Source organism: Leuciscus leuciscus (genome assembly GCF_965113295.1).
Source record: "Leuciscus leuciscus genome assembly, chromosome: 14".
Classification (NCBI taxonomy): domain Eukaryota; kingdom Metazoa; phylum Chordata; class Actinopteri; order Cypriniformes; family Leuciscidae; genus Leuciscus; species Leuciscus leuciscus.
This window is the reverse complement of record NC_138738.1, coordinates 5,293,135-5,316,781: the sequence shown is the minus strand read 5'-3', so window position 1 is coordinate 5,316,781 and position 23,647 is coordinate 5,293,135. Positions and strand designations below refer to the sequence as shown.

The 23,647-nt window shown below is 35.1% G+C and overlaps 1 protein-coding gene across 1 annotated transcript; it reads left to right on the top strand.

The window, feature by feature from the left end:
- Positions 1-2,794: 2,794 nt before the first annotated feature.
- rspo4 (R-spondin 4) lies at positions 2,795-23,527 on the top strand. The gene is made up of 5 exons (XM_082136549.1): positions 2,795-2,997; positions 8,555-8,737; positions 9,144-9,281; positions 11,435-11,632; positions 21,135-23,527. Exons 1-5 carry the CDS (start codon positions 2,853-2,855, stop codon positions 21,224-21,226), a joined length of 756 nt encoding a protein of 251 aa, XP_081992675.1. The 5' UTR covers positions 2,795-2,852; the 3' UTR covers positions 21,227-23,527.
- Positions 23,528-23,647: the final 120 nt, after the last annotated feature.

Below are 23,647 nucleotides of genomic sequence, written 5' to 3'. Positions count from 1 at the left end.
GTAACTTTTGGTATTTTTTTGTAAGTAATATCATACCATCATCTAAAAAATTTTACATTTTCTGAAACTTTTTTTGATGAAAACCATGGTATTCTTCAAATTACCTTAAAGTATATTGATTACCTAATTCTTGTATTATTGAGAACATGGTGACATTAAATGAATATCAGTCATTTATTCTTTTTTAAGTTTTGATTTAAAAAGGCAATGCACGGGAAATGGATGCAGCAGTAGGGAGAAAGCCTAAAGAAAGATCTAACTGCATACTAATGGAATTTTAAAGTGTGTTGTAAACAGCCCTCTTGCCAATTTGGAAGCAAGAGTAACCTAATTACCCTCAAAAGCTGTTTTTGTTTTTTGGGGGGTTTTAAACATCAACAACAACAAAATTATATTTAGGTCCTCACACATAATTTTCCAAAGTAAAGAAAAAATATTTATATACATAACCAAAAAAGTTGTAGGCTGAAGCCTATATGCTTATTATGCCATTTAAAATGAACAAACAGTTACATAAGACAATTTCCAAGATGTACATACATGATTACAAAGGTACACATATCAGATAGCCTATTATTTCAATAGTTTACATATGACGTACACAAATTATTCATATTGAGTTATATAATTATGTACCACCTTGTTTTTTTTGTTTTTTTATCTTGCATTTACAGAGTGAAGTACACAATTTTAATTCCTTATCACAATTATTCCATAGGTTTACCCCTTTAATACGTTTAAAAAATACGTTTTTTTTTATATTTGGTCTTACTTTTTTAAACAAATACATTCCTCTTAGTTCATACTGACTTTCTCTTATTTCGAACAGCCTCTGAACACAATTTGGAAGTAAATTATATACTTCATACATGATCAGTGCAGTATAAAGGTAAAATAAATCAACAAATTTTAAATCTTGTAAATTAATAAGTAACATATTTGTTGGTTCATAATAGGCAGCCCATTTTACAATCCTTGTTGCTTTCTTTTGTAACATATATATTGCATTTGAATAAATACAATTGAGCAATACAATATATATATAATGATTTTTCTTTCAAAATATATTTTATTCTATTTAATATTGCAATAGATTTAGACATTTTTGTTTTTACATTATTTATATGTGATTTCCAGGATAATTTATGATCTATTATAACACACAAACATTTATATTCATATACTCTTTCTATTTCCTCATTACTAATCCTAATTTTAGCTTTGTTATTACTTTGTCGATTGCTAAATATTATGAACTTTTCTATTATGAAATATTTTGAACTCAAATTTTTCCCTAACAGTATAAATTTGTGTCATCAGCAAACAATACCATTTTTTATATTTTAGACACTTTACAGATATGTTGTCCTCTTATGTCCGTTTGGATTCAACAAACCAATGTTAAAATCTCCACACACAATTTGTACCCATTCCGTTTGTCAAGCATACCAACTATCTTATTTATTCCTGGTGTTCTATACACACAACTAATAATTATATATTTCGATCTTTCGATGTCAATTTCTATGGTTAAGCATTCCAAGATATTTTCTATAGTCATTGACATGGCTACTTTTAATCAAACCGCATCTTAACACTGTATCAACATACAAAGCAACACCTCCTTTTTTATTAACTCTGTTAATCGTAAACAATTTGTATCCTTCCAAATCTACATCTTGTACTTTCTCATTATCAAGCCAAGTCTCTGACACAGCAATCATATTCAATTTGTTAAACTGGCACAAGCAATCCTTAATTTGTATGAAGTTTCTATACTATTAAGATGTAGGCCTTTATTGATAATGCCCCTTCCATATCCACATTTCTATTAAATTGTTCTTCCGTATAATAGGCCTACTCACAACAATTATTATTTACATTATTGAAAAAATGGTTTTCCGAGTCAATTGCATTTTCAATATCACATATTTTATAAACTGTGTGATTGAAAGTTTTAAAATTCAAGTTTTCGTACTTACAGTATTGAGTTTGTAAGCGGTCAGGCACACAGTCCTTATGAATATTAACAAACCCCCTCGTCGTCAATATCTCCGAATGGGAACAAAAAATCCTTTTCAATGTCCATAATTTATTTTGGTGATATGAGTCCATATGATATTCCTCCACACAGTCCTCATTTGTAACACAATCCACAGTTGTCGTTTATCATGGATATTCCTCCACATTCAGTCCTCACTTATCCGTACTGATCCAGTTCTTTAAGTTCTCTTATTGTGAGTACTTTGGCTTCTTAGGGTTTCCATTTAGCCGTATCATAATTTTTGCAATTCCTTGTCTTGTTCTGTTTCCTCAGAATGCGTGCACATCATGCAATATCGCCGTTCTTCTTGGTAAGTTTTCACTGACTGATTATATCTGGTCATTTTCAGTCTAATTCCTGCATTTGTTTTTTCTGTGGTACATTTGCTTTAAGTTAAGACAAGTCCATGAAAAACTGGATGGCAGCCACAAAACGTATTTAATTTATATAAGCTCACTTTTTCCCCCCACATATTTTTAATGATAGAGAACAGGAAGGATATCTGCATGATCCAGGCCACCACAACCACAGCAAACTGCAATATGTCTCCCAATGTGTTTGGAAATATAAACCTAAAACCTCTAAACCGTCTAAATATAGAGTGATGAAATAGTTAGGCTATGGTTTGACGGAAAGGTCAAAAGTTTAGTCTTGCCTCAGGGATGCGAAATTAAAGGTGGAATACACGCGAAACAACATCCTGAAACGAGCACAATTACTCAACAGCTGAAAAGTAAATTGGACAGATGTTTGAGGAGATCAGGTGATGTGGGCAGGGTGAGCATCACGCTGTTAGCGATGAGTTTCCATGAGGCCGGCTCTCTTTCAGAGGCAGTCTTTCAGGCAGATGTTACGGAACCTGTTCCTTGTCGAGATGCATTGGCAACATTTGGCTCTCGTCTCGCTGTTTTGTCAGACGCTTATACTGCCGGTAACTGCGGGAAACAGAAGTGGTAAGACAACTTTTATCAGTTAATAATTTCTATTTCATATCTGCATATAAAAAAAAAAAAAGAAGCATTCTTGGAAGTACCTTCATTGATAAAAATGATTATGTGGTGAAGTAAATACTACAGAAAAAAGAAAAAAAATTCTATCTGAAAAAGTTAGTTCAGGCAAGAATTTAAAAAAACAAAGTAAATTCTATATTAGCGCTCAATTTAATCTTGTAGAAATTAAAGCGTAAATTTCAACGTTAAAAAATTAAGTAAAACCAACTCAACTTTCTGATACTGGTGTTCCCATCATGCACTGGGGCATTAATAATTAACAATGTTGCACTTTTCACTGTTTTCCAGCTATATTTACACTGTTTTATCATTGCTTTTGTTGTTAGGTTTAGTAGGCTAACTTGCTGTTTTGTGACATCTGGAGTTAATTTTCTACTCAAAATGACACATTCAAACTTAAAAATTATCTAACGAATATTACCGTTATTGTGTAATTGTAATTGTAATCTCTGTGTTCTGGTGGGTACCACATTACTTCTATTATGTAGATATGTTGTTTACTGTTTTATTTACTTGGATGTTCTAAGTAAAGCATACATATTAAAAGCATGGCTTAAACCAGTGTTATATATATGTACTTGAAACATAAACTTGTAAACTTCCACTAAGTAGAAATTACTCAAACTTTAACTGGCCAAGTTAAAGTTACTTATTTTCTTTGTTAATTGTACTTAACTTAGTTAAGTAGATTTAACTAAATGCAATATGTGAAATTTACTTAAATATGCGTGCAAAATCTTTCAAAAGAAAAATTAAGTACATTTTACTTTTTTTCAGTGTTGGAGTACTTTTATATGCACAATGGTAGTGCAATTCATCTGCCATGGTACTTTTTTGTAACAGTAATTTCATTATATGCACCAATACACAAATATTGCATTTTTATTTAGACAAATGTTAATTTCTTTTTATGGAAAGTATAGTTCCGTCTCCCAAATCCGATTAGATGAGCCAGATTCAAAGATAATGTGATTTCATAGGTGAATGATTATGTTGAATTTTATATTAATGTGAGGAATTGCTAATTTGTAAATTACTGTGTTGCAGTGATTCCCTGGGCCTTTTAATATGAAATATGGATGTCTGTAGTGTATTGTATTCTTGTTGTTGTGTTTTGACATCCTGTTGAAAGAAATTACTGAATAATCTACTAAGCATTATAGATTAGCTTTAGAACTCACTGAGATAAAATTAAAAATGATGCTTTGTGAGTGGTTTTAAATCCTTCATTTATATGGGATGTGTCCAATTGGGAGGCAAGGGTCTTACAGCTGAATGGAGTTGATAGCTGTTTATGAGTCTATATGTGATATAGATGGGTGTCTTATAGCATCCGTTCAGTGCTGCTATATAGAAGATTTCTCTCATACATTACTGCGATTTGTTCTCTTCTAGTAACAGTGTTCTTACAACAGCTATCCATGCTACCATGCAAGTGCTAAAATAGCTAGCACTGTAACAAGGTTTGTTGATGAGGGGAAAAAGGTGGCTGGAACCGGCGAACATTAAACATACAAGAAACATAAACAACAAAATGAAAGTAAAGCGGCAGCCCATCACGGACGACTGCTGCATAAATTAAAACAAAAAAAACATAAAGTCCAGGGGCCGTATGTATAAAGCCACTCAGAGTAAAATTTTAGTCTTAAGTCTCTCAAAATTCTAAGAATGACGTCATTTTACTTTTATTCCTAGACTTAAGAATAAGTGTGATTCATAAAGGTTCCTAAGTGTCAAGACTAGGTCTCAGCTCCTAAATTACTTAAGAGAGCTGAAGAGGTCTCCTAACCTAGTTAGGAGTAACAAGATTGCAGCAGAGAGGAGGCGGCCACGCACTTTTCAATGAAAATATGATGTATTGGAGTAAATGATGACGGAGTTGATCAAACAATAAAAGTTTGATCATCAAGGGATCCTTTTTCGAACTGACTTTTAAGAAATTTTATAGCAATGAAATTAAAGGAAAGTAATAATTACATTGTTGCTGACTGGAAAAAAGCAGCAGTGCTTTTAACTTAGTGAAGATATTTATCTGACAAAATTATTTCAAGTCAAGTCGCTTTTTACAATAGGGCCTACACAGTGTTTCAAAGCAGCTTTAAAGTGATAGCAGGAAAATAATGCAACAAAGTTAGTTTGGGCTGTACAGCAGCTCTAGAAGAACATAGTGCCATTGTGCAGCTTAAGTAAGTTCGATGATGATTCATTTCCATTGTAAAAGATCATTAGTCATTAGTTATCTATTTAGTTCATTATACAGTCGCTCTGCAGAAAACAGTGATGTACATCGTTCAGCTCAGTTCAGTTCAGAGACAATGGTGTCAATGCAGGCAGATCAATAATATCGTTGAAAAAAGGGTTAACTACAGCTACAGGTTAAAAAAAAAAAAAAAAAAGCTCACAGGAGAAAAAAAATCATAAAATCATACATTGTCTGCAACATAGTCAGTTATTAATATTTCATTGTCCTCTCTTGTTCATTTGTTTGACAGCCTGGCTAAAAATTATGTCTGTACAATTTGGCATGTTTCAGTGTGTTATCACAAATAAACAATTGACTCTAAGCACAACTACACAAAACGCGTACAAAATCTTTAACACATTTGTAACCCTATTTGAATAAAGGGTGAATCTGACAATTTTCCTTTGCCTCACTTTTGGCCACTACTGTATGGCAGTTCATTGACTTTGCAAATCTCGCAGCAAAATAAAGCCACTTAAATGAGTATTTCAGGCTTTCCTAAGTTGTTGGATCCATTGATGGAACTCATGTTTGCATAATTGTAAATGAGGAGTTGCAAAGCATTTTTAAAAAAAAATAAATTTAAATATTAAAGTGTCTTAATTAAATGATTTTATTATAATAAAATTAAATGATTGGTGTCATGCTGCAGTGACCTCACCCTTGCAGGCTCACTATTGGCTGATTCAGTGGTTGAGGGCGGCCATTTTGGGTTGACATCACTGTAGTCCTTAGTTCACAACACTTAAGTCCCACTTCAGTCAGCACTTAAGAATCAGTCTTATACTTTACTGAAAGTTGCTTTTAGCTGCTTTATAAAAGTCTCCTACTCTTAGAAAACTCCTACTCTTTACTAAGTATTTTCTGACACTTAAGTCAAAGCTTAAGACTATTCTTAAGAGCATTTCTTAGAAGTTTTATACATACGGGCCCAGGTCTGGTCTTCTCTCGTCCTTCACTGTCGTCACTCCTTCTTTTATCCTTCCGGATCTCCTCCGTGGGACTCAAGGCCGGTGTTGGGCATGTGACACTCATTAACACTGGCTCCATTCCCACGGCTCTCGGCCCCGCCCTGCTTGCCATAAGTACTTTTTGCTGAAGAAAATGACTGTGCATGCCTGTAAAAAAGTTCTGTGTGGTTGCTATTATGTTGTTAAAAAGTTCAGGGTGGTTGCTTACTTCCCTTGAAAGACACCCTTGTTTCTACGAAATGTCTCTCATTGTGCTGGGTAAAAATATAGATTTTCCAGCTAATCAGAATCTTTATTTAAACAATTGCTAGTATCTGATTTTAATGATCCCTAAGGATACAGTATAACAATTCAAAATAGGTTTTATTTAATATTAAGAGTGCAACCCTATTGTGTGCAAAAAGAAAAGATGTTTAGGGCCTCTAGATATGGCAATAGTGAGTGATTGCGCAAACTTCACCATATGAAAATACTTTTGATAAAGAATGCTAGTCATTATACATAAATCTGCAACATTGCTAAAAAAAAAAAAAACTATTTTGTTTTTGTTTTTTGTGTGTATTTTAGTGAGGCTTCGGTTTGTCCTGCATGAAAACTTTGTTTCCAAAGGTTCATAGGCACCCAATGGTTCAATTGTATAGGACTGTATATAGGTTTGTATATGATAGTGGAGTTATATTTGACATCATATGATATCTTTGTTAAATATTTTTCCTATAGAGCTGATATTGTGGCTTTTTGATGTGACTGTACTGTAAATAATCCACTTTTCCAAGTTTTAGAATTAAACATCCTTGAATTTCCCAGCATGAACAGTGTTACAATGAAAGTCTGAAACTTGATCTTTAAACAAAAAGAAAATTTCTATCTGACTAATATTATTTAATTTAGCCAGGCATTGTTTTATATAGTACTTTATATAGCACATATTTTGCCGCTGATGTCTTATCCATGATGTTGCTTCATGTGCTTATTTTCAGCAGAACATGACTGAAATATAGACCATTTGGTAATAAACGTTGATATACATCAGTAATATCTATCAGCTGATTTACCACTGATTTTCCAGAATAGTCACAAAGCTTTAGATGAGCCTCTACATTATGCATTGCACATAAACCTTTCAGGCTCAACCATTAAAGAGCACATTCACTTCTCCATAAGCATTGTAGAAGTATCTGGCCTTCATTTCTTACTGGTATTTTCTCCCATATTTTCTCAATTTCATTTGATTGACATCCATGTACAAAATATAGAAGGATATAATGAAGAGAATGCAGCAGATGCATCTCGGCTTGGCTCACCAACATCTTTTTAGACAGTGGTGTCTCTCTTTATTTCCCTAATGAAGGACATGAAGATAAGAACCATCTGCCACTTTCCTCACATCTCCCCCCTGTGAACCCTCTCTAGTGGCTCAGTGTGACACAACACACAGACAAGAGCCTTCAATCTCCAGTCTCTGGCTCTGGCATTAGTCGGATGTGAACATACATGCACTCTGTACATTAAGAACACATTTTGCGAAAAGAAAAAGAGAGATTGAGAGAGAGTAAATGGTTATAGCAGATGCTTTTAAACAGTTGAATTACTACAGTGACAAACTCTTGGAGCAGTGCAGGGTTAAGTGCTTTGCTCTAGGGTACAATGGTGAAGGCATATATCACCTTCTTTAAAGGGATTGAACCAGTAACTTTGTTTACTGGCCACGACCTTTGACCACTATAGGCCAATTGTTGTTGCTCATCCATAATGGGTTTAACCATGGTTTTAATGATAGAACATTCTAAAAAGTGGGCAAAAATATTTTGCTAAAATGTGTTTACATAAATGCATTTAAAAAAAAAAGTTACTTATGTTTACTTACGTATTTAAAAAAAAAAAGATATATTTATTTTATCCAATACATTTTGTTCCAATAAAGTTATTTTCAATTTGTGTTTCAAAACACACTCACACACACATATATATATATATATATATATATACACACACAAACCATACATATATGAACCATGATTCACACGTCAAAATTAAAATCTGTACTACCCTGACAAAATGCAAGCTGCAAAATACTTTTTTGAGTTTAGCAAGCAGCCAAAGAGATGACATGCGTGTTTATGGCCTTTAGTTTAGAACGTCACCTCAAAGCCCCAAATGTCAGCACAGAAGGTGAAATGTGTCAGAGAATATGATTGCACATAAATCCCAAAGCACAGTCCGAGACACGTCCCCTTGCGATGCTACATTGCCTGTTTACTAATAAATCATTTGAACTGTTTTTCAGAGAGCTGGCGACAGGAGTGCAGGAGCTGTCTGGAGTGTTCGAAGGAAAATGGCTGCCTGCGCTGCTCTGAGCGACTCTTCCTGTTCCTGAACCGAGATGGCATGAGTCACCACGGCTCCTGTCTTCACTCCTGCCCCGCTGGACACTTCGGCCTCCGCGCCACAGATCTCAACCGCTGCATGAGTGAGGCCAAATCAGTGTACAGTAATATCTATGAGTCCAAAAGTTTTTATTTATTTATTTATATTTATTTAAAATTCTAATATAAAAAAAAAAAAAAATCTGTGGGATGAATTTAAACAGTGAAATGTGTCATGATGTTATTAATATGTTACATAATAATGCATAATACATAATAAAACATTATCATGTTTTTTAAATTTAAATGTCCTTAATATTCAATCATATAGTTATGTATTTTTATTAATTCATTTATTTATTCATTTATTTATTTATTTATTTACTTCCTTCCAAAAACCTGTTTCTTAATCTTTTTTGGTGCCATTCATCTCTTAACTTAATCTCTGAATTTAATATCTGGAGAAAGCCTGTAACAATACCATGACTGTAATCCTCATATATCTCCCAGAATGCAAAGCTCCAGAGTGCGAAAGGTGCTTCAACAGGGACTTTTGCACCAAGTGCAAGGGAGGATTTCTGCTCTTTAAAGGCAAATGCTTCAAAAGCTGTCCAGAGGGCACATTTCCTCAGTCCACAGACTGTGTGGGTAAGAGCTTTACTCGTTTACAGACCTTCTGTATGGGTCGATGCCATTAAACTCTCATTACCATACTGAAAGAAAGCTATCAGTCATGTTTTACGTGGAACAATTACATCAAGATGTTTTCTCTGTGTGGCAATAAAAAGCAGCAGATTTGGGCTTTCTGGCTGCATTTACTAGTGTATTCACATGCCATTAATTTGATGTTGTGCAAAAACATAGCTTACTGACACAGTAGCTTTGATAAAAAAAAAAATCAAGTCAAGTCGCATTTCATTATATAGCACTTTCTAAAATACAGATTGTTTCAATGCAGCTTTAACATGAAAATAACAGTATTAATGTTGCAAAGTTCGCTAATTATGAAACGAATACAATTTCAGCTGAAAAAAAGACAATAGTGTCATTATTCAGCTCAATTTAGTTCAGTGTTGATTCAATTCAGTTCAATAACCATGTCTGTGCTGCAAAGTTCATTAATTTTGAAGCAAACTCAGTTCATCTATGAAGCAGCTCTACCGGAGATAATAGTGTCATTATTCTGCTCAAGTCAGTTCAGTGTTGTTTCAAGGTGCAGTATGTAATATTGACAGCTAGTGGTTGAAATGGGTACTGCAGGCCAAATTCAAAATATTGGAGAGAGTTGTTTCTCCCACCCACTCCTCTGACTTGACACTCACGCTGGTTGCCAGATTGAGGACATGCAACAGGAACAAGTGCGATTGACAATGGAAGACGACAAGATTTACATTGTAAGTTGATGTGTTGATTTATCCGCATTTTAATATGCCTCTGGTCATAGTGCTTTTTAGGAGGATGCCGAGGCATTTTAGGTCGGGTAGAATCTGCGATCTCTGACCTAGTTTGTTTGCTGGCTTCCGTAGCTACAATACGCAGTGTTTTCCGCCAAATGGCAACCCGGTGAGTCGAAATACTATTGGGTAAATTGGCAGTGGGTGGGATCACACAGATCCAAACAAAAACAGACATTCTGACACGAAAACACATTTCAAAGTAGAATAACTGAACTTAGCATGTTTCCTAAATCTCTCCAAACATATTATGGTATTTTTGTGCTTTAGTACAGTAAAAAATTTTTTTACATACAGCATCTTTTAGTTTAGTTCCATAATAGTGCAAAGTTCATCATGAAGCAAGCTTAAAGGGTTAGTTCACCCAAAAATAAAAATTGTGTCATTGATTACTCGCCCTCATGCCGTTCCAAACCCGTAAGACTATATAAGACTATATTCGGAACACAAATGAAGATCTTTTTGATGAAATCTGAGAGTTTCTGTCTCTCCATTGACAGCTATGCAACTACCACTTTCAAAAAGTTCATAAAGAGATCGTAAAACTAATGCATATGAATTGAACGGTTTAGTCCAAATTTTCTGATGAGACCCGATCGTTTGAACAGATTTCATTTCGGCTTTTATTCACATGTAAACATTGATCAGCAAACATAAACAGAAGCTCAACCGAACCTGCTTGACGTACAAGAACAAACCTCATTGGTTCTTGCAGAAGCTCAAACGTGATGCGTAACACGAGAATGAATCTCATTGGTTCTCGGACATCAAGCAAACATGCTTGAGCTTCCGTTTATCATAACTGATGCTTGCGTTGATGAATGTTTATGTGAATAAAAGTCTAAATTAAATCTTTGCATCATATAAAGCAATCATGTCTCTTCAGAAAAGTTTTAGTTTTACGATCTCTTCATGAAGCGTTAAAGTGGTATTTGCGTATCTGTCAATGGAGGGACAGAAAGCTTTCATCAGATTTCATCAAAAAGATCTTCATTTGTGTTCCAAAGATGAATGAAAGTCTTACGGGTTTGGAACGACATGAGGGTGAGAAATTAATGACAGAATAACGGTATTGTTGTGGTAAGCTCACACGAAGATGAAGATTCAATAGCCCAGTCTTTATTTTAATCCAACAACCACAGGAACTCACTTAGATTAAACGCTAACCAACAAGGTGAAAATAATGAAAGACAGGTGCAAATTATAAGTAACCACTTCAGTTCAATAACAATGTCAATGTTGCAGACCTCATCAGATCAGGAATAGCTCATATTTTGCAGAGTAAGTAAAGATTGGCAATGCAGTTTGCTTTTATGATTCAGTATTCTTAATCTCTTTGGACTCCAGAAGGGTGTGTGTTCCGTGTCTTTGGCGTCTGGGGTGAATGGAGCCCGTGTCAGCACAATGGCCTGAGCTGTGGCGTCAGATGGGGGCAGCAGATCAGGACCCATGAGCTGTCCAGCAAAACGCCTGAAGAGACAGAAGCACTATGTCCACCTCAGACTGAGAGCAGAAAGTGCCGGATGAAGAAAAGGTGTCCAAAAGGTAAATAATATTTTTAGTATTGTTCATGCCGGTTGCAGAATTTCTTTCAATAGCTGACATAAACCCAATGTGACATTATAAAGCACAGTGATCCTCTTTAAATCCACTCTTGTTTCCACATCGAGCTTCTCTATATCGTCTTTCTTGTAGCGGCTTGCGGCCCAATGATTTACACATTACACTAAACACAAGATCCAAACATTGTAATTTAAAAGAGTTGAAATGGTCCCTTTTCCATGACCAAATTTGGGAAATTGTGTTTTGTTTCCTGTCAGAGCCATTATGTTGTATTTGAATGTCAGTTGTAATTAATTTTTTTGACTCTGGGTGTCACACAATGATGAGGCTTGAAGAGCAGTTAAAGGGTTAGTTCTCTCAAAAATGAAAATTATGTCAGTAATTAGCGCTTCTGGGTTGTATGTCAGAACACAGAGGGTGAGTAATTACTGACAGAATTTTTGGGTGAACTAACCCTTTAAGTAGTATTTTAATAGAAACCAAGAAACAAACAGGGATAATCTAGTAAACAAACGAAGATAACATCCAGGAAGCAGTGTTAACACAAGACAAAGACCAGAAGCTAATAGTGGGAGACAGGTGAGACTCTAATCAATTAGACAATGAAACAATGAATGACAGCGGGAACCATAGATATCATATAATAAAGGCTAGATGTCTCGTCCGCGCTGCTGGCCAATGGAGGTCGACATCCGCACACGGTGGCCATCTTGCCACAGGGAGCTCGCTCACTCATAACATTGTGTTTTAATGGTGCATGTACTTTTAAATAACCATAACTTGCTAAATTTTCTACCGATTTTCAAACGGTTTGGTTTGTTATAAACATCAGAGATGTAATTATGACACTGCATACATATGAATAATCTTTTATTTTTATTTTATTTTTTCTATTTTTTATTTATACCTATGTTACTTGTAGGGTTGGGTACCGAAACCCGGTTCCAATAGAGAACCGGTTCCGACGTAAACGGTAGTATCGAGACCGAATAAGAACGCAACTTTCGGTGCCTGATTTCGGTGCCTGACTTTTTTCACCGCCCCCTATAAAACATCTCGCGGCACGAATGATCCAATAACAAAACATCTCCAGTTAACCAGCAGAGCATTAATTTAGTTCGTTTGTTAAGACGATCTAGCGCTGAACTGTGTTTTTTTAAATGATCAAAGTGCTCGTTATGAGGCATCGTCTATGATGTGCGCGAGTTTGTGTGTGTGTGTGTGTGTGTGTGTGTGTGTGTGCTCGCGTCTCAGATGAGTATGTGCGCGAGTTTGTGTGCGCTCGCGTCTCAGATGAGTATGTGCGCGAGTTTGTGTGTGTGTGTGCTCGCGTCTCAGATGAGTATGTGCGCGTCTCGTGTGTGTAGAGTTTGTGTGTGTGTGCGTGAGCGACTTTAGATGTGACGTTGTGCATTTCATATAGTTGGAGCATTCAGTAGTATACTGCTACATGTATGTGTGACTATATGTGTATGCAAGCGTTTTATGTGTGCGTGAATGAAGTTCGATTTAAGCCCTAGACGGCGCCTCATATCTATTAGTTCTGGTGAAATAAAAAAAATATAGCCTAATGCACTCAAAGTGTCCCTGCTTGATATACAACCACTGATGAGCATAATCGGTTTAAAAAAACAACAACAAACAAACAAACAAAAAACTACGAATGCGGATTAGAACCCAAAACCTCTGACACTCTTGACTAAAGTTCAAGTTCAGCTGCAGTGTTCCTCTTCGGGTAAGTCTAGTATTTTAATGCCAACTGCAAATCTTGCATATCAAGTATGAAGTATATCAAGTATATTTATATGAGGCTATACTATGTGTGTTAAATATTTCTGCTCAGTGTCAGATATTTCTCTGTTTTGTAAAAGTCTATAATATATAATACGTAATATAATATATATATATATATATATATATATATATATATATATATATATATATATATATATATATAAATAATATGAGAAGACACAATTTTGATCTTAACTTAAGTGTTTTCGGCTACATCAGTAGCCTTTTAAACGGCACAATTTTTAATTTAATCAGAAATCAGAAAATCTTTTTCAGAAAACACACACAGGTATAATTTTTTTGATAAAGTGTGTGCGGTTTCGTTTTCTTAAGTACCGGTTTAAGAACCGTTTAAGCACCGGCACCGTTTGAAAAATACCGAGTAGGTACTGGTATCGGATAAAACCCAACCAATACCCAACCCTAGTTACTTGTCACTTGTCTTGTCACTTTATATTGTATGTGTACTGGAAGCTACTGTCACCAAGACAAATTCCTCGTATGCGCAAGCATACTTGGCAATAAAGCTCTTTCTGATTCTGATTCTGATTCTGATAATTAAGAAAATCTGCAATTTCAACATGTTTCAACAAAAGAAGATATTTTGAAGAATGTCGGTAACCAAACAGTTGATGGGTCCATTGACTTCCATAGTATTTTTTTTTTCCCACTGTGGAAGTCAATGGACACATCAACTGTTTGGTTACCGACATTCTTCAAAATATCTTCTTTTGTGTTCAGCCGAACAGAGAAACCCATACAGGTTTAGAACAACACGAGGTTGAGTAAGTGATGACACAATTTTCATTTTTGAGTGAACTATCCCTTTAAGACATCTAGCCTTATATGGATATCTATGGCGGCAACCAAGGGAAACAGGAACTAAGCACAGGCAAAGTAAGACAAAAGAATATCAAAATAAAGGTCCATGAACCCAGACACAGAGGATTGGCGTGTGAGTCTAATTAGTATATACTATATAGGTAACGAGAAAGTAAGAGAAGTCAGGCGTAATGGAGGGAAGCACAACTATTTTTGACCATGGTTGTGTTCAAAATTGCCTATTCCCTACATTAGTCTACTAATATAATTCACTTGAAGGAGTGATTGAAAATGAGGGAGTGAATTTGTACACTGAGTGCTCCGGAAGGGATGCCGCTTGTGTGCATTTGTGCTTGCTATTAATTAATCATTTGAAACTTAGCAAACTGGCAGCTTCAGTAGTAATGAAAATACTTATCTTGAATTCTGTCATAGAAACTAATGTATAAATCTTATTAATCAATCAAAAAGGAATTTATACCTGAATAATATTACACTGTACCCACATTGGACCAGCGGATTAGAAAATGGATGGATGGATGATTCAGCTGAGAGCGCCATCTTCTGGCGAAACGTGGCAATTCATTCGGCACGCATGTCTCACAGTGCATTATGGGTATTCTCTAGCCATTGAGCATATGCCGGTTGTGCCATAGATATATATGTGTATGGGTTGTACACTCTTTATTGTGGTGCATTATGGGATTGAATAAGTGCACTTGATAACGTCCACTATGGTTTCAATTTGGACACCACTACAAATGGCTGTCCCCCTATTTTTTTTGTTGTGATTTTGGACACAGCCCATGTCAGGACATGAGCAGGTGGAAGCAAGCTTGTGGGATTTATGTTTTTGTGCAACTGTGAGTTTAAGAGGACCTTCACAGGCTTTGTGATAAATAAAGTTGATAAAAGCAGTACTGGAATGGGAGCGTTTCTTGTTTGGATCTCATGCGTCTGAGTGACGCCTCTTAGTGACTAAATGGTTATTTATGTCACTTCATTTCCATTTGATGCTCTACTGGAAATGATTTGTTTGCAGCAATCATCATTATCACTGGATGTCTGGTGGCATTTGGAAAACGAGACGTGATATTTTCTCTCTGTCACCTTCAGCCGCCCTTAATGGCAGGCATGTGTGATGGAAAGACTTCATGACATTTCATTCTATTTCTGTCATCATAATTTCATTGGCTGTTGTTTTCTTTTGACAATGTGGTATGGCATACTAAATACTATATTGGGGAGAATAATACTGTGTCCTACAGTGCAATGCGCTCAACTTGATACTAAATTTCTAGTTTGATGGGAAAAAAATCATGATGTCCTTGACTCACTGGGCAGAGGAAAACATTTTAATTGGATTAATAATGAAAAATAACATATTATTAATATTATATATAGTAGTGTAATGCAAAATAACATTTTAATAATATAAAAAAAAAGATATATGCAAAATTATACTTTTTATATTAATTTATATTATATTAATTACTTTTTATATTATTGTAAATTATATTATAATGTTAAATAATATTTGCGTACACTGCCGTTCAAATGTGTGGGGTCAGTATTTTTTTTTTAAAGAAATTAATTCTGCTATCCAGCATGGATGCGTTAAATTGCATGACATTAAAGGTATTTAAAATGTTTTAAAAGATTTTAATTCCAAATAAATGCTGGGGGTTTTTTTATGTTCTTTTCATCAAAAAATCCTGATAAAAAAAAACATATTAAGCAGCACAACTGTTTTCAACATTGATAATAATCAAATATGTTTCTTGAGCATCACATTATCATATTAGATCACAGGAATAAATTACACTTTACTATATATTCACGTAAATTGTAAGTTGTAAATTGTAAAAGTATTTCACAATATTAGTGTTATTACTATTTTGATTAAATATTAAATAAATGCAGCCTTGGTGAGCATAAGAAACTTCTTTCAAAAACATTTAAAAAAAAAAACTAAAGACCGCAAACTTTTGAATAATATAATATAATATAATATAATATAATATAATATAATATAATATAATATAATATAATATAATATAATAGATAAACATTAGTGAAGCAGAATTCAACAGAAAGTCTACTCAAATACAGTAAGAAGTATTTTACTGTTATTATCCAGATGTTCTCCATCAGTGCCATTGTGGTTTATCTCTGAAGTTGTCACCTCAAAGACTTACTCATGGTGTGACCAATGAGAACCCGATGAATTAATTTAGTCCTAGGGTGTCCTCTAGATTAACAGAAGATCATTTCCTTTCTTCTCAAGTTCCCTTTTCTTGTGTAACTCTGCGAGCTAATGAAAGGCAGGCTGCGCATCTCAGAACGGATCACAGCAGAAGATTTGCCAGTGTTTTCTTTCAGGACCCTACAGGTGACCCAAAATTACCTGCCGAAATCATAAAGCACAAACCTCTGATCTTAACCTGGAGATTTATGTTGGTTTTGGGATTAAAGGGTGGGGTGGTGCCGCTGTGGGCCTAAACCAGATGATGCAGGGCAGTAAATATCGGCTTTTAGTGCTTTGTCTGCGCATAAGTGGAGAGAATGAAAAAGATAGGAAGCTTTAATCATAACAAGTAAAAAGCAGGGCAAAGTTGGCCAATATTGAATAACAACTTATAAAAGACTGAAAAAGAGAAAACAAGAAAAATGATGGAGAATGTGATGTTCTTGCCAGGCCGTGGTGTTTTCCAGACCACAGACCCCATTCCTTAGGCCGTAATAACTGTTTACTCCAGTTTTATGATGCCTTTATTATGTCCCCTTTAAAAAGACAAACATGGATTATAATTTGGTTTAGCAAACAAAAATGTTGAATAAACTCGTAAGCACCCACCTCTGCAAACTATTTGTTCCGCTTTGGCTCCAGTGTAATTTTTCAGCTCTTCTCTGAGAATGACAGTACATACCACCCTGAAGCTCCTCTGTTGTTGATTTTAAATCTTAGTCAAACCAGACATGAACATTTGAAGCACTGTTAGAAACGTGACGCACCATTCTCAGGTTATGAGCTGTCAGACAGAAACTGACCACTAACACAAAAGTTATGTAAAAATGAATCCTTGCTTTTAGGATGTAGAATTAAAACTAAGGCAATGAAAGTCAATATAAATATATAATTTGAATAAAGAATTTAATAATAATATTATGATGATAAGGCATTTATGTGAATACTGCATTTTTTTTTTTTTTTTTTTTTTTTTTTAAAGGTACAGTGCTATGCATAAGTTTAGACACCAATGCTAAAGTTGACTAAAAAGAGGAATAAAAAATCATCTTTTGGAAATTGAACTTAATGCCTTAATTAAAAAAAAAATTGGGAAAATCCAACCTTTAAGGACACCAATTTTCTTTGTGAATGAATAATGTATCGTAAATAAATAAATGTTCTTCCTTAAAATACAGGGTGCATAAGTCTGGACACCCCTATGTTAAATTCCCATAGAGGCAGGCAGATTTTTATTTTTAAAGGCCAGTTACTTCATGGATCCAGGATACTATGCATCCTGATAAAGTTCCCTTGGCCTTTGGAATTAAAATAGCCCCACATCATCACATAGCCTTCACCATACCTAGAGATTGGCATGGAGTACTTTCCATAAGATCATCTCTCAATGCAAATCAAACCAGCTATTAGGCTAACTGAAATAAAACCATGCCAATCTCTAGGTATGGTGAAGGCTATGTGATGATGTGCGGCTATTTTAATTCCAAAGGCCAAGAGAACTTTATCAGGATGCATAGTATCCTGGATCCATGAAGTAACTGGCCTTTAAAAATAAAAATCTGCCTGCCTCTACTATGGGAATTTAACATAGGGGTGTCCAGACTTATGCACCCTGTATTTTAAGGAAGAACATTTATTTATTTACGATACATTATTCATTCACAAAGAAAACTGGTGTCCTTAAAGGTTGGATTTTTCCTAATTTTTTTAATTAAGGCATTAAGTTCAATTTCCAAAAGATGATTTTTTATTCCTCTTTTTAGTCAACTTTAGCATGGGTGTCTAAACTTATGCATAGCACTGTAATTCAGGTATTTGTCACATTGTTTCTAACCTTTAGATTATATGCTACAAACATCCACACAAATCAGTAAACAGAAGTTCATTTTGCTTATTAATTCGGAAAATCTCTCTAGGGATTGCCCAATTAAAAATTTATTTTGTGAGTCACTCCACAGGACTCAATAATTGGTGACAAATTAGTATTTTGAGAAAATAGTGCCCTATTAGATAATGCTAATATATTTAAACAGTATTTCTATTAACATTGTTCGTTTTGACATGTTTCACATATTTCACAGTTGAAGATGAGGACAGCCATCGCAGGATAATTTTCATATTTTAATTGATTTCTTAAAAAAAAAAAAAATGAAGATGCTATTAAAAAAAAATTATTGACAATTTGTGTTCTTGCTGTCCAAATTATTATTTTTTTTTTTAAGTCCTTTTTCTTTGAAGACAGCGAAATGTCATGTCAACATGATTTAAAAAAAGTAATTTCTGTAAGTGCTGATGTAATAAAAATGTCACTCGGGCTAGATTTTGGATTTGACGGACATCGCCAAACTGAATTCTTAATGCTTTACATCAGTAATAAACATATATGACTCAAAATCTGCTAATGGGTAATTAAATGTAACAAATCATTAAAAAATGTATCATCTTTTATTGGAAAATTAAACAATTTTATCAAACTTTTAAACGAATGAGAAGATAATGATCAAACTCCATTTGATAAAAATCACCTGTCAATTTTATGATATATATTAGATCAGCATATGAGTCAAATTGGACGACTATAGGGACTCGTCTCAAGATTACTCATTTAACAGCTCATCTATTACTAAAATTATGATAAAATATCATGTCAATGTCAGAATCAGAGTGTGTAATTTGTGCATAAAAATATCTGTCAAAACCAACACGTTGAACGATGTTCAACAACCCAGCGAAGTTTTTCAGTTGGATTGGGATTCATTCCCTTTAGCATGCAGTGTGAAGTATTTCACTCAGTTCCCTGATCCTTCCGATTCAATTTCAACGAGTGAAGAACAAATTTATACTTCCGTGCATTATGTATCACGTACGTATGTTATCATCTCTGACAGACAGTGTGTTGAAGCTGCTCATTCTGCCATTTTCTTGGAAAACGATGAGAGTAAAAACATCCGGTGTGTGTTTTCCAGGAAATGCGTGACTCGCTGGACCTCTGCTTCTTGTAAACACCGTGTATTGTGCACGTTATTTTTTGACAGACATCGATGTTGTGATATTCAAATGATGTGGATTTGAAAACAGTAATGGAATAATTATTTATTTCTTAGCTTGCAAGTATTCAGTGAAGTGATTGATGCCCATGAGTGTGTTTATATCGATGTTTTTAGCACTAATATTCCAACCGAAAGCCAGCATAGTTCTTGATGGACGTGATAACCTGCATGAGGGGTGAACTATCTTAGATTTGTGGGTAATTATGCAACTTGCTGGAGAATGGAGACGTTTGAGATGCTTTTTGTGTAGGTCATTTTACTTATTTTATGGAATGAAGTTTATTTCGTGGCTTGAAAAAATTATATCACTCAGAGACTGACATGTTTGGCTTGTCACAAGTGTTACATTTGTCACAAGTGTTACATTTGCTGTCGCAAATTTGTTGACTTTTTAAAAAATCAAGAAAGTATTGGTTTTGATGCACAAAGTAGGCAAGTTTTTATTGCCTCTTATAACAAAAATCTTTTAAACCCATGAAAATGCAGATCCTGTTGTAAACTAGATGTACCGCATGGTGGTACAAAATATGACCGCCGCTCAGGCCTGCACTGGCTTTCCACAAAAATAAAATGACGTGGAGCAATTTGGCTGTATTGCGTGTTTATAAAAAAGTAGTAGTATGTGCATGTCTGTCTGTGTGTGTGTGTGTGTGTGTGTGTGTGTGTGTGTGTGTGTGTGTTTGTGTATGTGTGTGTGTGTGTGTGTCTGTGCATGTATGTATGCGTGCGTACATGTGTGTGCGCGTGTGTGTTTGTGTGTGTGTGTCTGTGCATGTGGATTTGTATGTGTGTGTATGGGTGTGTGTCTGTGCGTGTGGATGTCAGTGTGTGTGCATGCTTGCGTTTGTTTGTATTCCTGCATGTGTGTGTGTGACAGTATCATCCTAAACCAGCAACCCTTCGCTCAACACCACCATCTACAGGCCGATGAGTGTACAGTCACTAAATGTGCACATAAATTAATTTATTTTATACCCCCCCATGGATGAAATTCTACGAAACTTAGCATACCCCCAGAGGATGTCAAGTTAATCATACACATGAAATATGGTGCAGTTCTGAACATCTCAACTGAAGATAGGGGCGATTAAAGCAGAATAATATTGCATTTTCATTTTTTATGGGAGGGGCGCAAATCACAAATGAGTGATTATGGGCTAGGTTGATGTGGGCCCTTAAGACCAACATACCATAACAATTTCTTCATCCTCGATGCCACGGTTCAGGTAGTTATTTAGGAAAAACTGAATTTTTGGGGTTTGGGGGGGCCCAGCGCGGGGGGGGGGGAGTGGCCCCCGGGGACCAAACGAAATTTTTCCGTAAAAGTCTAGTGGGGCTACATGCCCACCAAATTTCATGTTCCCCGGTGTTTCGGTGTCCCTGGTAACGTTGACGAAAAATTCAGTAGATGACAAAAAAAAAAAAAAAAAAAAACTTTGACAATCCCTATATTCATAATAATGGTGAATAATCACTTTTTAAAACTGTTGTTCTGTTAGCAGATTTTAACTATATGGTTCCTATTGAACTTGAATATGATTCACTATATGCTATGTTTTTATCTTGACAGATAAAAGGAAAAATGAAAGGATAGAAGAAAGAAGAAAGGCACAGAAACATTTGAAGCTCTCACCCGTCACAGAACCTCCATGGGGAATGTAAAATTCTGGAACGCAAGACACTTTTATTCCTTTTCTTAGTAATATATGTAAACAGTTTTTTATAAACAATATATTTTTGTAGAAATGTTTTAATTGTAATATTGCTACTTTAATCATCAGACAATCTGATATTGCACATCTTTTTTTAATGCAGATGTTTTTGTTTATAGTACATTATTACGGCAGATCCTAACCTGTATTTATGCATTTATTTTATTGACAAGTCGGGGAGGGTGGCTTAAACCCGTAAGCGGTTTAACAAAGACTGTATCCATGTTGGACTATGACACTGTACATTTCCATCTGATGAATAACAGACGAACAGCTTCATGTGGTTTGAGCTGTATCTCCACAGATTTCTGTACATGCCTCGGGCTGTTCTGTGTTTTCCAACCACATACTCTCCCTATATTTGCACTTCTTTACTATAATTGTATTAGAGTAAAAAAAAAAAAAAGAGACATGGAACAACGTAAAGTTGTGTAAAGAGATGCCAAGATCATGAACTTGTGCTCCATTAATTCAAGGTGCATTCACAGCATGTTGTAATTATGTGATTTCAACTTGTAAAAAGCGTCCTCGTAGAGCTCGTAATTACATCTTGTAAGCTGGGAATTTCTAACAGCTCCTACTTGTACCACATGACCGCTATATCACCTGACTGCTGCTGATTCATTTAGGCGTTGATAGTGCTGCCAAAGAAATTCATACTTCCCATTCTGATAACGTGAACAGAACCTCACGTTGTCATCTCATAGTTGTGGTAAGTACGACATTGCGTGAACGCAGCATCATTCCCATAGACACATATACATAGATTCCTCATTGATAGCTGTTTCAATGGGCCTCTATATGTAAGCCGTCCGCCATATTGGAATGGTCAAAGGTGTGTGAACATTCGAGAGCAAGTTAACTGAGCATCTGCAACCATAGTTAGACTCATTTATCTATATATGAAATAGACTTCAGCAGATGATTTTGCTCAACTAAAACAATACAACAAGATACAAGTGCCATGTCACATTGGAACTGAGCCATGTGATTGGCTCTGGAGATGTCATGTGACCTAATGTGTGGGACAGGTTTATTCTTAAGGGGTGGTATAATGCCCTTTTCACAAGATGTTAAACAAGTCTCTGATGTCCCCAGACTGTGTATGTGAAGTTTTAGCTCAAAATACTTGAGAATACTTTAACTTCATGTTAAAATTGACCATTTTTGAGGGTGAGCAAAAACGCACTGTTTTGTGTCTGTTCCTTTAAATGCAAATGAGCTGCTGCTCCCAGCACAGAGGGCGGAGCTACAAGAGCTTGTGTCCTTTTACCTCACACAGACATGCACTGAAAATTTCTAAACTTTTAGCCTTTTATGTTCAAACCGGAATCAGACAATGATGGAGAGACTCAAGAAGAAGTGACAACATGTAGAATGCAACAGGACGTTTCTGAATGGTTAGTTGATGAATTTATGTGCAGTTATCTTCTAGTCATTGATTAGCATATTCTGTCTTGATAATCTATAAATCGTGTTCCGGGGGTGGGGTTTATGTAAATTTTAGCGTTGGTGATGTCACTAACCCAGGAGGAATGTCGTGTAGTCCCGACCAGTCGTTGTAGTCCTTAAAAAGCGATTTCTTTAAAAGCAAATATCTCCCTTTGCTTTGAACTTTGAGCATTGTAACTTTGCAGATGTTGTTTATGCTCAAACAGCAACATTACACACTAACTAAAGTTAAAAAAGTGAAATCATAATCAACCACCCCTTTAATAAAAGTGATAAATTAATTATTTTCATGTAAATTCCTATAATAACTTGCCACCAGTGTACATTCTTTGTCTTAAGACTGACATAAAATATTGTCTGAAATTAAATATTGCATTATTTTCTCAGAGCCTCAACTGTACCGTTAAACTCATTGTATATTTTTATTTTCCCTTTCGTAACTGATTGTCATCCCCCTGTGAAAACTGAAATGTTGTACAACATGCTGCTTTTGATTTGAGATGGATGGGAATGTGCTGAAATGAATATGATTTATTTGCACTTCCACCTACTCTCTCAACTGTTGAATTGTATTTACTGGAAAAATCACAGTTTTGCTCTCTAAAGCTATTAGCCCCAAAGGAAGATGTTAAGAAGTTATGAAAATGATACTGATATCATGATATTATGAGTCTGCCAAGTTATTTGAGAATAAAAGCCTTTTCTGAAGAGGATTGCAGATGTTAACTTTGACTATTGTATTTTAACTAATTTGTATTTTTGCTATATACATTTACAACTAATTAATTATAATGCCTGTTTTTTATGTCACCTTATTAGTTTTTGCTGATTCATAAATCGTTTTGTGTTTCATAATTGCTGAATACATTTTTGTTGAAGAACCAATAATGCGTTTTAAATACACAGTGATTTTTTGTTA